Genomic DNA, 11,843 nt, shown 5'->3' on the forward strand with positions numbered 1-11,843 from the left:
CAGCCCCACACCACCAGCACCCTGCCTGGATCCTGCTGTGAGCCCCCCACACCTCCCTCCTGCAGGCAGGAGAGAGGGTGGTCCCCACTAAGGAGTCCCTGCCAAACCTTTCCTTCCCTGCAAAGCTGTTGCAAATGCTGTGTCCTGGGGCAGCTTATTATACCTCTGTTGATGTCCTGCCACACCAGCGCTTTCCATGGCTTATTAATTAACTCCCACCCACTCTGGGAAACACACCTAGCCACTCCCTGTGTCCTCACCTACCCATTTATAGCCGGGAGGGGATGCTAGAAATAGGTACGTGGGCACTAAGAGGCAGAGGAGATGAAAAGGGTACTGGAATCGATTTGCAAATGAGACATTTCCCAGCTCGAAGCAGCATGAAAAGCCCTGGATGCACTCCAAGGTAAGGGCAGAGGGAGCTGAGTGCTCGGGGTGCTGAATTAAAACTCACTTTGCGGGAAGTTCTGGTTCAGGTAATCCCTGGAAGTTGTTAATAACCTATAGACTTAGTTCCAGTTTGCTCCAGTGTAAGGGATTAATTTTGCCACGAATCATTCTTTCCGGTGTTCCAGGTCTTTTAATTTGAAAGAACCTTGTGAAGTTGCCGCAGAGGTCTGTTCTTTTCTGCTTAAGCCAAAGCAACAAGGAGGTTGCCCCAAGCCTTAAAGCATCCGTAGCAGCACCTCCAAGAGAGGCAGTTTTCCATGTGTTCTTCACAGCTGGGAGATGGCACAGCACAGGTTGGAAAGGCAAGTGGAGCCTCCGGTGCCAGCCCTGCCGAGCGCTCCGCAGGTTTTTTGGCTTCTTAGAAGAACTGTGTATTTTCACAGTCAGCTCCCAGGTGCTTCCTCCAAGGGCTCCCAGGCCGGTTGCGTGTCACGGATGCTTAGGTAACTTCAGCGCGGTGCTCGAGTTGGGGCTTCCTCTCTTGAGCTTTGCTTTGCCAGATCTTGGAGGTCTTTTCCAGCCTAAATGATTCCGTGATTCTGTTCAGGTCAGAGACTCGCAGTGTTGTGGCAAAGGGTGGGGTGTATGACACTAAGGGAACAGTCTTTAAGGCTCTCACAGAGGTGTGCCAGGGTGGTGGGAGCCTAACAGGGGGTGAAACCCCAGTGCAGGTTTGCAGGACATAGAATCATAGAAAATCCTGAGCTGGAAGAACCCACAGGGATCATCGAGTCCACCTACTGGCCCTGCAGAGGATAACCCAAAAAAATCACATCATGTGCCTGAGAGCACTGTCCAAAATCTTGATATTCTCATAACTTCCATGAGGTGTATTTGAAGAATATAGAGCCTGAAATGTAATCGTTGTTCTCTGCAGACTTTCAAGGAGTTGCCATGTCTTACTCACTTGTCACTGGAAGCAAGGTCTGGTAGCAAATCCCACACTGGTCCTGTGCTGTTTCCTGGCAGAGCAGTGGCACTGTGTTTAAAACAGGATGTGTATGCTCTGGGTAAAGGTCCTACACAGTTTCTATCAGTAAAAACCCTGAATCATTTCAAGAGCTCACTTGTTTACAAGGACAAGGTCTGCAGGAATGTTGGAGATTTGTCATAAGAGGAGAGAAAGTCCCCTGTCAGTTTGGTCCATGAGGGGTTTATTCCCACTCGGTGTGTGGGACTGCCATGCTGCAGCCAGTGGCAGCCCCTGTGAGTGCAGCTGTGGGTGGCCAAGCCCAGGGGGTGATGTGGACAGGACCCCCTGTGGGGGTCAGGACCTGGCTGCACGAGTGCACTGACCAGCACCCCACATACCTGCAGCCCCTCCTCTCATCCCCCCTCTCTGTTTTCCCACAGTCCTCCCTGGGGATCACCTCAATCCCTGCCCCAGGCCCTTCCCCTGCATTGCATGCCTTTGCTGGGCTGAGGGGCAGCAGAGTCCCCTCCATGTCCCCACTCCCTGCTCATTCCCTGAGCTGGAAGGCAGATATCTTTCCATCCATCCCTCCATCCCGGGCAGAGGAACAAGCACTGTGCCATGAGAATGCATCATTTGTCATCCCCGGGACAAGAAGCCTGTTATTTCTGTGCATCCTGGCACCTCCATGGACCACGTGCCACAGAAATCAGTCACTCTTGCTCCTTAAAACCGCCATGGTGTTGGCCTAGATAATTTGGACCTTTATCCCCACTGTGTCTCCAGATGCAGAACCCAGCTGTTGTTTGGTTTGGGGCTGACAAAACAGGTCTGCTGGGAGCATTCAGTTAGGCTGGAGATAAACTCACTGTGCTGGACGTGTCTGGAGATTTGGAGGCAGGAAGGCACTTTGTAATCCTTTATTTAAGTAAACAATTATTAAAATATCGTGAGATTCCTTAAGGTGACTGGATGCAGAGGTCTACAGAGCCTGTCTTCTTGCAGCAGGAGGGGCTGCTAGTCCTTCTAGAGCATGTTGTGAGCCTGACCTGCCTTCAGGATGATTTCGGGTGTGTGCGATTTGTTTGCCCCATAAGACATCAGTCAGAGTCGCCATTCTGGGGACACCACCCAAACAAATAAATGGACCATTATGGCACTAATTGCACCTAAGAAAAGGTGCAAAAGGAGGACATTGCCAGACCAGCTCAGGAAGGACCTCCAGGCAGGCAGGGTGGTGGAAAACTATTGCACCAGCAACATCTTTCAGCTTAAATGAAAAGACCAAGAAGATTGGCAGGGGCTGCATGTGGCTGATGTGAGCCTGCTTGCTGCCTGTGGGTCCCTCTGCCTTCCTTCTCCCATCCCATCTCCAAGGAGAGGGGATTGTCCCACTCCTGCCCCCCAACAAACCTGGGACCAAAACTGAGGAAATCCTGATGAAATCTTGCCTGCAGCAATGTCTTGAAACTATTCCTGCAGAAGCTGTGCTGTAAATTCCTGTCAGAGGTTGGTACCAGCTGTGGCTGAGGGTGTTCTCTGGCTTTGGGAAGGGCTCTTGGAGAAAGGTTTGGAGCCTTGCTTGCTCCCTTGGGAGAGTGGGAACCATGAGTGCCACCATACCATGCTGTAAATTGGGATTATATCTTCCCAAAACAACTTAAAGCCATATCTAGTGCATTTTTGGGAATGGTGGCTGAAAACATGGAATTCACAATGAGTTAAAACATCAGAGAAGTCAGATCAAGCTTGGTGATGAAAAATTCCTTTTTGGTGGGCGTCAACACCTTCAAAAGATCCTCTCTGTGTCCCAGCAGGACACTGGTGATGATCGTGGTATCACCGGATGGTTTTGATTGGAAGGGACCTTAAACACCCCCCGGACTCATTCCAACCCCCTGCCACAGGCAAGGACACTTTGATACATGGTGGCTGCCTAATTAGTGCTGGAAAACATTCTCCCCCTCGTGGTTACCCAGCCCTTCCATTTCAAAGTGGGGTGTAATTAATCATTACAAACCAAACCTTGTTTGGTTATTAATTGATTTTGTGACTTGAAAAATCTCAGTTATATTGAAAAAAAACCCCTCCATTTAGTGTTTCTTTGTGTTCCCCATCTTCTGGAGTGATGCGATTTCAGGAGCTGCTCAGGTTTCTCACCAGGAAAGTCTTTATAGCCCTACAAAGGGTTCGTTTTCTAGTGAATAATCTGGGAGTTTGAATAGTGAATAAGCTCTAAAGCCCCAGAAAAGCAAAACAAAAGCAAAACAAAAGGCAGCATAGCAGAGTGGAAGGCTGTTGGAAAAAGCTTAGGCTCTGCGTGAAGCACACTGTGTCTTGCCAAAGGCCAAAATTAGGAGAATAATAGTGAAAATGCAATTTCTCACTGTCTTGTCTCTAACACCAGAGCTGCTGACACAGCTGGGGGGTGCCAAAGGTGGCTGCCACCACTGAGACCTAAAACTGTGCTCCCAGGGATTAAAATTCCCAAGGGCAAGACGCAAAGTTTGGTGGTTCAGGGAAGGACTATCAGATAAAATTCCACTGAAACTCTTCTTTTTCCAGGCATACCAGATGTCTCATCATTTTCAGCCTTTTGCTGGGACTCATGTTCCTGTCAGGATTCTTCCATAGGAAGGATAAGGATTATGGGTAAGTGAAGCAGAGGCAAGGCTTTGTGTGCCCAGGCAGCCACGACCTAACTGTGACACCTGATTCAGCTCTCACGAGGCTGAGGCTAATACTGGAAGGGCAGTGTCCCCAAAATAAGTGCTAGGTCCATGTTTGGGTGGGTAAGGAATCAAATTAGCCAAAATGCAGGTCTTCAGGGCAAAATCAGCTGGGTAGGGAACTAAAAAGGGATTGAGCTGAAGCCTTTGGGTAAGGGAGAAACAGGAGAGAGAGGAAACTCTTGACATCTGCACCGGAGGGATGGGGCTGGTTTGGGTGCAGCCTTGCACCAGCTGGAGGTGTGGTGTCAGAGGAGCCCCTGGGTCTGGCTGTGCAGGGTCTCAGGGATGGGGTGCAGCACCGGAGAGGCCACTTGCTCCATCTGTCGCTTTCCTGCAGAATCTTCGACAGCCACGAGGACCAAACTGTCGCCTTCCTGCAGAATCTCAAACAGCCACTGCTGACCCCTCCCACGCCGTGCCATGCCAAGACAAACGTCATGTTCCTCAAGACCCACAAGACAGCCAGCAGCACCGTGCTCAACATCATGTTCAGGTTTGCAGAGAGGTACAACCTCACCGTCGCCCTCCCTGCTGGCCAGCAATTCCACCTCGGCTACCCGAGGATTTTCAGGGCCCACTTTGTGGAGGATTTTGAAATCATAGGCCAAAACTACAACATCATGTGCAACCACTTGAGGTTTAACCCCTTGGAGGTAAGAAAGAGCCACAACACCTGCAGAGAAACCTGGCTGGGACAGCAGTGCCTCTGGAATAACCTCTTCTTCCTCCCACAAATAGGTGCAAAAGGTGATGGCACCCAACACCTTCTACTTCTCCATCCTGAGGAACCCCATTCCTCTGATGGAGTCTTCCTACATCTACTTCAAGAACAATGTCCCCGCCTTCAGGAGCTCCAAGGACGTGAACGAGTTCCTGGCATCACCCACGAGGTTTTACCACCCAGCAGATTACAGGGAGAACATCCACGCCAGGAATATCATGTGGTTTGACTTTGGCTACGACAACAACGCGGAGGACGACACAGAGTACACCCAGGCCATCCTCGAGGAGATCGAGCAGAACTTCCACCTCATCCTCATAGCAGATTACTTTGATGAGTCCATGATCCTCTTGAAGCACACTTTGTGCTGGGATCTGGATGATGTGATTTACTTCAAGCTCAATTCCAGAAGTCAGGACACTGTCCAGACTTTGACTCCGGAAAGTGAGGAGCGGGTAAAAGCGTGGTGCTCGCTGGACTGGAAGCTCTACCTGCACTTCAACCAGAGCTTCTGGAGGAGAATTGAGGAGACCATAGGGCTGGAGGTGCTGGAGAAGGAGGTGGATCACCTGCGAACCAGACAGAAGGAGCTCATGGAGACCTGTCTCTTGGAGCAGGAGCCAGTGGGGAAGGATCACATCAGGAACAAAGCTTTCCAGCCTTACCAGTCAGGGGCTGCAAATATCCTGGGGTACAACCTCAGACAGGACTTGGACAACAGGACTCTGAGAAACTGCCAGAAACTGGTCATTCCAGAGCTCCAGTACACGTCCTACCTTTACACTGTCCAACACCCACACAAGAAGGAGAAGCAGCTGGGGTTGCCATTGCCATGGACCAGTCTCCAGGAGAGGATGCAGCTCCCAAATACCAGCTAGGACACATGACAACCCGCTGTGGCTTCCCACTGCTTTGCATCACCCCATGTCTGGCATGTGACTGACTGACACAAGACAGGACTCTTGTGCATGGGGGGAGGCAGTGGGGGCTTTGTTCAGGGTCACCGAGTTGGTGGTTGGTCCCTTTTTGGGGACCTTGAGCCAAAGGCTCTGCGTTGGTCAGATCCTGTGTGATCCTTCCTGCCTGCTCCCAGCTGGGGAGTGCTGGGCAGGCTGCAGCTGGCATAGACATTCCAGCTTCTCAATCATTAATTACAGGTGTGATCATTTGCCTGCTTTAATTTCGTTTGATATCCACCACTACATCCAGTCTGGTCACAGCTCACTGGAGCAAGTCCTGATTTTTTGGGTTTAGGGGAGGGGGAGGGAGACAAGGAGAGCACAACGAGGGGATGCAGCTCTCAAAGGAGAAGGAGACGTGTTGGATGTCCCAACCATGGAGTAACCACCATGCACTGCAGGGGCTGCCTTTGGGATGGGAGTCCCAAGCATCTGTCCCAAAGCCAGGCATGCTGACTGGCTGCCTTTTTCCATGGCATGTGAGATGTTCCTTTCACCTGTGTCACGAGGTGTGGCAGCCTCTGCCCCACATGGGACACCTTGGTGCTCCTCTGGGAGGACATTTTGTGGCTTTGCCCCTCTCTCTTGTGTGAGGGTCTGTGGGCAGGGAAGGTCCTTTGGGATCAGCATCCCTGAAGGCCTTTATCAGCATAGGGTTTGTTGGGTCTCCCCTTGCTGCGTTGGCTGAACTCTCTGGCACAGATTAGGAGGGGATGGGGTGAGGCACTGCTTTGGGCACGCTGGTGCCATCCAGGTCCCCACTGCCACCCCTGCTGGTGCAAGCAGGAGACACCAGCTCAGCTTCTAAGTTTATTGGCACTGTTGGCACCGAGGGGTGTGTTAGGAACTGGTGACGAGCGGTCACCACATCCACGGGGCTGGTGCTGCCACCTTGACCAACGTTCCTGGCACTGCCACAGCAGCAGGGCCACGGGTGGCGGGATGGGGAGGATGGATCTGGGGTTGCTTGGCTGGCAGTGTTGCCTCAGGGCAACATTGAAGCTGTGGGGCAGCAGCTCCAGCTGGGAAGTATGAGGGATGCTGTCTGGGGAGCAGGGTGGGAAGCAGACCCAGGATTTTCTTCAACTCTGTTTAAATCCATCAGGGAAGCAGCTGAGGCAGGGGTTAACCTGCCCTGCAACCTGTGCTCCTCACAGCACAGGTGTCCAGCAGCAACAACAGAGATTAACAGCATTTTCACGGTTCCCTGCTCCAGGAACCCTCTTAACCCAAGGCTCAGGAGGCGTTTGTGCCAGCAGGGTGGAGCAGCCAGAGCCACACGTGGTCACCTCGAGCCATCCCAGGGGCCCTTCAGGGGCCGTTCTGCAGCCTCTGCGTCAGTTTTCCCCTTGGAGCTTCCGATCCATGACCTGCCCTGTGGATTTTGTCCAGCCCTTTAAGCTAAGTTGATGACAGAGACAGGTGTAAAAATAGTTTCTTAGTAGCTGACCTGTGTGCAGGTGGGGATCCTGGGCAGTGTGGGGTGCGTGGGAAGGCTGGTGATCCTGTGGGGGCTGGGAGTTCTGGGAAGGCTGGGGATCCTGGGAAGGCTGGGGGTTCTGTGGGGGCTGGGAGTTCTGGGAAGGCTGGGGATCCTGGCAGAGCTGGGGGTCCTGGGAAGGTTGGGTGTCTGGGTGGAGCTGGGGATCGTGGGAGGGCTGGGGGTCCTGGGAAGGTTGGGGGTCCTGGGAGGGCTGGGACCCTCCAGACCACAACCCCCAGGCTGGGGAGCTCACAGCAGGGTGGACCATGGTGAACATGGGCTGCAGCACCTCCCAACCTGCAGGAGGAGGGAAACTGAGGTAGGAGATGTAATTCCCCCATCATGGCTCCCCTCACATCCCATCCCCGGGGTCCAAAGAAGGAGGCTCAGCAGCCGCGGGGCCCCGGCTGTGCCCGGGCCCATAACGGTGCCTTTGTGCCACGGGCACTGCACCAGCAGCTCCACTGCTGACTCAGGGATTTTTCCTGGCCACCACCACCGCGGGAGCCCCGTGACCCATCGGTGGGGGGACCCTGCAAGGGGAGAGGGGTGGCAGCCAAGCAGTGAGGAGACGGCTCTGCAGAAACCCAGCAACGGCGGGAGCTGCTGGGGCCGAGGGACAGAGGGGACAGCCCAGCCGAGCAGGACCCGGTGAGTGCCTTCACTTTCTCTGGGGGGGGTTAGATCAGCAAAAGCTCCTGATTAAACCACTGGTGAAAGTCAGCCTTGGCTGCTCCAGCTGTGCCTGGAGTGGGGTGCCCATCTCTTCCTGTGGTAATAATCCCCAGGGACACGTAGAGACATGTAACCTGGGGACAGCTGACATGTAACCTGGGGACAGCTGATGGTGGTGTCACTCCTGCTGTCCCCAAAGGAAGGGCACTTGGGGACAGCTCGCACCCACTGCTGCGGGGACAGCCCGGCCAGGGACCCCACGGTCTGTGTTGTGCACCCCAGGCTCAACAAGGAGGGGGGGAACAAGGAGCCCACCGGGTACATTGTGCTGGAGGCACCAGAGGTACAGGACAAAACACTCCCCGACCCCCTCTTGATGAGCCCAGGCTGATTTGGGGGTCCTGTGTGTGCAGAGGTGGGCTCTGCCCTCCCAGTGCCCACTTGAAGGGAGCAGGGAGCTCCTTTACTCACTGGCCTTGATTTCCCAGAAGAGCATCTTGAAGATCAGTTTAATTTTATTTAGTTTTATTTTGGAGTCCCCAGGTCAGCCTCCTTGCTGGTACCCAAAGTCGTGGCCAACCTTTGAGCCACAGGGACTCCCCACCAGAGCAGTGCACGTTCAGCCTCTCTCCACCCCAGCCCTGCCCCTGCTCCCTGGGGGCTTCCCCAAGCCCAAACCCACCAAATTAAATCCCCAACCCTTCCAAGGACAACCCAGTGCCCCTGGCCGTGCCCAGCAGCCGATCCCCCGCCTTCACCGACCCACTGTGGTGGGGCTGCATCCTTTTGCTGCAGACCCCATGGGCTCCCGGCACTTCCCCGCGCGGACCGTGCTCTTTGAGAGGGAATCCAACGGCGTCACGTACCGCGTGCCCGCCCTGCTCTACCTGCCCTGTGTGGCCAAGCTGCTGGCGTTCGCCGAGGAGCGGCTCAGCGCCGACGACGCCCACGCCAACCTGCTGGTGCTGCGCCGCGGCACCATCTACGGCAGCTACGTGGAGGTGGGACGGGGGGCACACCCCAGGCTGGGGGGACACGCGGGGCTGGGGACGTGGGGACGGGTGGGTGGTTGTCCTCGCTGCCTGTGTGTGGCACAGCTGAGCTCCTGGAGGCGGCTGCGTGGCGGGGGGAGGCTGGGTGGGTGAGGGGAATCATGGAATCCCAGAGTGGTTTGGGTTGGAAGGGACCTCAAAGGTCATCTCGTTCTACCCCCCGCCTTGTGCAGGGACACCTTCCACTAGAGACCAGGTTGTTCCAAGCCCCATCCAACCTGGCCTTGAACACTTCCAGGGACAGGGCAGCCAGAGTTTCTCTGGGTGAAAAAGTAGGATGTTCCTCACCTGTCTCATCCCTTTCCATTCTCTCTTCCTCTTCCTCTTCCTCCTCCTCCTCCTGCTCCTCCTCCCTGGGCAGTGGGAAGACATGCGCGTGCTGGAGACGGCGACGCTGCAGCACCACCGGTCGATGAACCCCTGCCCGCTGTACGATGAATTCACGGGCACCCTCTTCCTCTTCTTCATCACGGTGCTGGGCAGGACGCCCGAAGCCTACCAGATTGTCACTGGCCAGAACGTCACCCGCCTCTGCTGCGTCACCAGTGCCGACCAGGGCCTGAGCTGGAGCACAGCCACGGACCTGACACAGCAGGTCATTGGTGCAGCCATCAAAGGTACCCAGCTGGAGAGGGCTGGGGAGGGGGAAGGATGGCCAGCAAGGAGGTGACCGTGGGTTTTGGCCTCCTGGAGCCACCTGTGGTGTGGCTGGAGGTGACCTTGGAGTAGGAAGCCCACAGGCTTCCAAGAGGGTGGAAGAGAACCTTAAGCTGAGGGGAGAGGGGGTGGAGGGAGTATCTATATCGCTTGGGGTAGGAAGAAGATGGAGACCTCCCCACAGCCAAGGGTAGGACCATGTGTGAGGACAACAGGGCAGCATGAGGCTGCTCTCCCACCCCACCACCTGGCTTGGCTGGGCAGGGGAAGCCCTGGAGACCCTTCCACACTGGGCATGGAAGGGCACCGTGGTGGTCGCTGTTTGCCCATTCCACCTTCACCGCATCCCGTCTCCGCTCCGCAGACTGGGCGACGTTCGCGCTGGGCCCTGGGCACGGGATCCAGCTGCGCTCCGGCCGGCTGCTGGTGCCCGCCTACAGCTACCACATCGACTGCAAGGAGTGCTTCGGGCAGCTCTGCAAGACCACCCCGCACTCCTTCGCCTTCTACAGCGACGACCACGGCCACGGCTGGCGCTTCGGGGAGTTCATCCCCAACCTGCAGACGGGCGAGTGCCAGCTGGTCTCGGTGGATGAGGAGGATGGATCCAACGTCCTGTACTGCAACGCCCGCAGCCCGCTGGGCTTCAGGGTCCAGGCGCTCAGCACGGATGACGGGGCCGTCTTCCACAGGGGGCAGCTGGTCCAGCGGCTGGTCGAGCCCCCCCATGGCTGTCATGGCAGTGTCATCGGCTTCCCAGCACCATTTGTGTATGTCCCCACCATCTCCCAGGACTCTGTGTTGCCCCTCCGGGGCTCAGCTCGACGGCTGCTCCCCAGGATGTTCCAGGGGTTTCGGTACCTGCCCACCCAGAAGGCAGCAGGTGATGGGCTGCCCACTGTGGCCACCAGCAGCCACCACGAGCCAAACGAGCCTGATGAGGACTGTCCTACCCCAGGGCATCACCAACAAGCCCACAGTGTCACCTTGGCCCAGGGGGACCCTGCAGCAACCCCCAGCCCCACGCCCTTCTTCCAAGCGCCGACATGGATCCTCTACTCCCACCCCACCAGCTCCATGTTGCGGGTCAACATGGGGGTTCACCTGAGCACCTTCCCCAGGGATGCAGAGAGCTGGACAGAGCCCTGGGTCATCTACGAGGGCCCGAGTGCTTACTCAGACCTGGCTTACATGGAGCTGCCCTACGCGGAGGCGCCGGTGGCCGGTGGCACGGCCATCGCCTTCGCCTGCCTCTACGAGAACGGGACGAGGTCGCCCTACGAGCAGATCTCCTTCAGCATGTTCACGCTGCACGACGTGCTCCAGAACATCCCCGTGACAGCCACTGCTCCCCGCCAGGGCCGCAGCCCCCGGCGCCGCGGGAAGCGGGGCCGAAGGAGCTGCCCCGTGTCCTAGTGACCCCCAGGCCAGCTCCCCCCATCCCCCAGTGCCACATCCCGGGACATCAACCCATAGCCTGGGGTCCCACCCCCCCGTCCAGCACGACCACATCGCACAGAGCAGTGTTACCATCCCCAGGCTGGATTGGATCTCACTTTTATTGTTATTTTTTTAATTATGTATCGGTTGGTGGGGAGGCTTGTGGGTCCCACACAGCCCCAGGCTCCTTTCCACAAGAGCCACCTCATGAAACAGATACTGGGGGGCAACAGCAATGCCAAAAGGAGGCAGCTGGGGCACCCTGTGCCACCCCCCCCCTCCAGCACGACCACATCGCGCAGAGCAGTGTTACCATCCCCAGGCTGGATTGGATCTCACTTTTATTGTTATTTTTCTAATTATGTATCGGTTGGTGGGGAGGCTTGTGGGTCCCACACAGCCCCAGGCTCCTTTCCAGCAAGAGCCACCTCATGAAACAGATACTGGGGGGCAACAGCAATGCCAAAAGGAGGCAGCTGGGGCACCCTGTGCCATCCCTGTGTGCTGGGTCAGGGGGACACGGTGCTCCAGCTGTGCCACATCTGGCACCATCACCCTGCTCCGGGAGTTTCCCTCCCGTTGTTATAAATAGTTATGTTTTATAAATGTTTTATATGTTATATAAATGTTTCGTGTTATATAACCTTAAATAGTTTCTTTTTCATGAAAAGGCTTTTTCTCAGTGGTCTCCCTGAAGTCACTGCGAGGGTTTGGGCTGGAGTAGAGTTCAGTTCCTTCATCACAGCTGGGATGGGGCTGGG

General features: G+C 55.8%; 2 protein-coding genes across 2 annotated transcripts; both read left to right on the forward strand.

The window, feature by feature from the left end:
- The first annotated feature begins 284 nt into the window (after nt 1–284).
- On the forward strand, nt 285–5,968 carry GAL3ST2 (galactose-3-O-sulfotransferase 2). Its single transcript, XM_029963694.1, has 4 exons — nt 285–406; nt 3,929–4,015; nt 4,433–4,748; nt 4,834–5,968. Exons 1-4 carry the CDS (start codon nt 285–287, stop codon nt 5,692–5,694), a joined length of 1,386 nt encoding a protein of 461 aa, XP_029819554.1. The 3' UTR covers nt 5,695–5,968.
- A 1,843-nt stretch (nt 5,969–7,811) lies between these two features.
- NEU4 (neuraminidase 4) lies at nt 7,812–11,058 on the forward strand. Its single transcript, XM_029963688.1, has 4 exons — nt 7,812–7,909; nt 8,729–8,934; nt 9,347–9,602; nt 10,007–11,058. Exons 2-4 carry the CDS (start codon nt 8,734–8,736, stop codon nt 11,056–11,058), a joined length of 1,509 nt encoding a protein of 502 aa, XP_029819548.1. The 5' UTR covers nt 7,812–7,909; nt 8,729–8,733.
- Nucleotides 11,059–11,843: the final 785 nt, after the last annotated feature.

This window comes from Manacus vitellinus, unplaced genomic scaffold (assembly GCF_001715985.3).
Source record: "Manacus vitellinus isolate BGI_N305 unplaced genomic scaffold, ASM171598v3 scaffold_60_pilon, whole genome shotgun sequence".
Taxonomy (NCBI): Eukaryota; Metazoa; Chordata; class Aves; order Passeriformes; family Pipridae; genus Manacus; species Manacus vitellinus.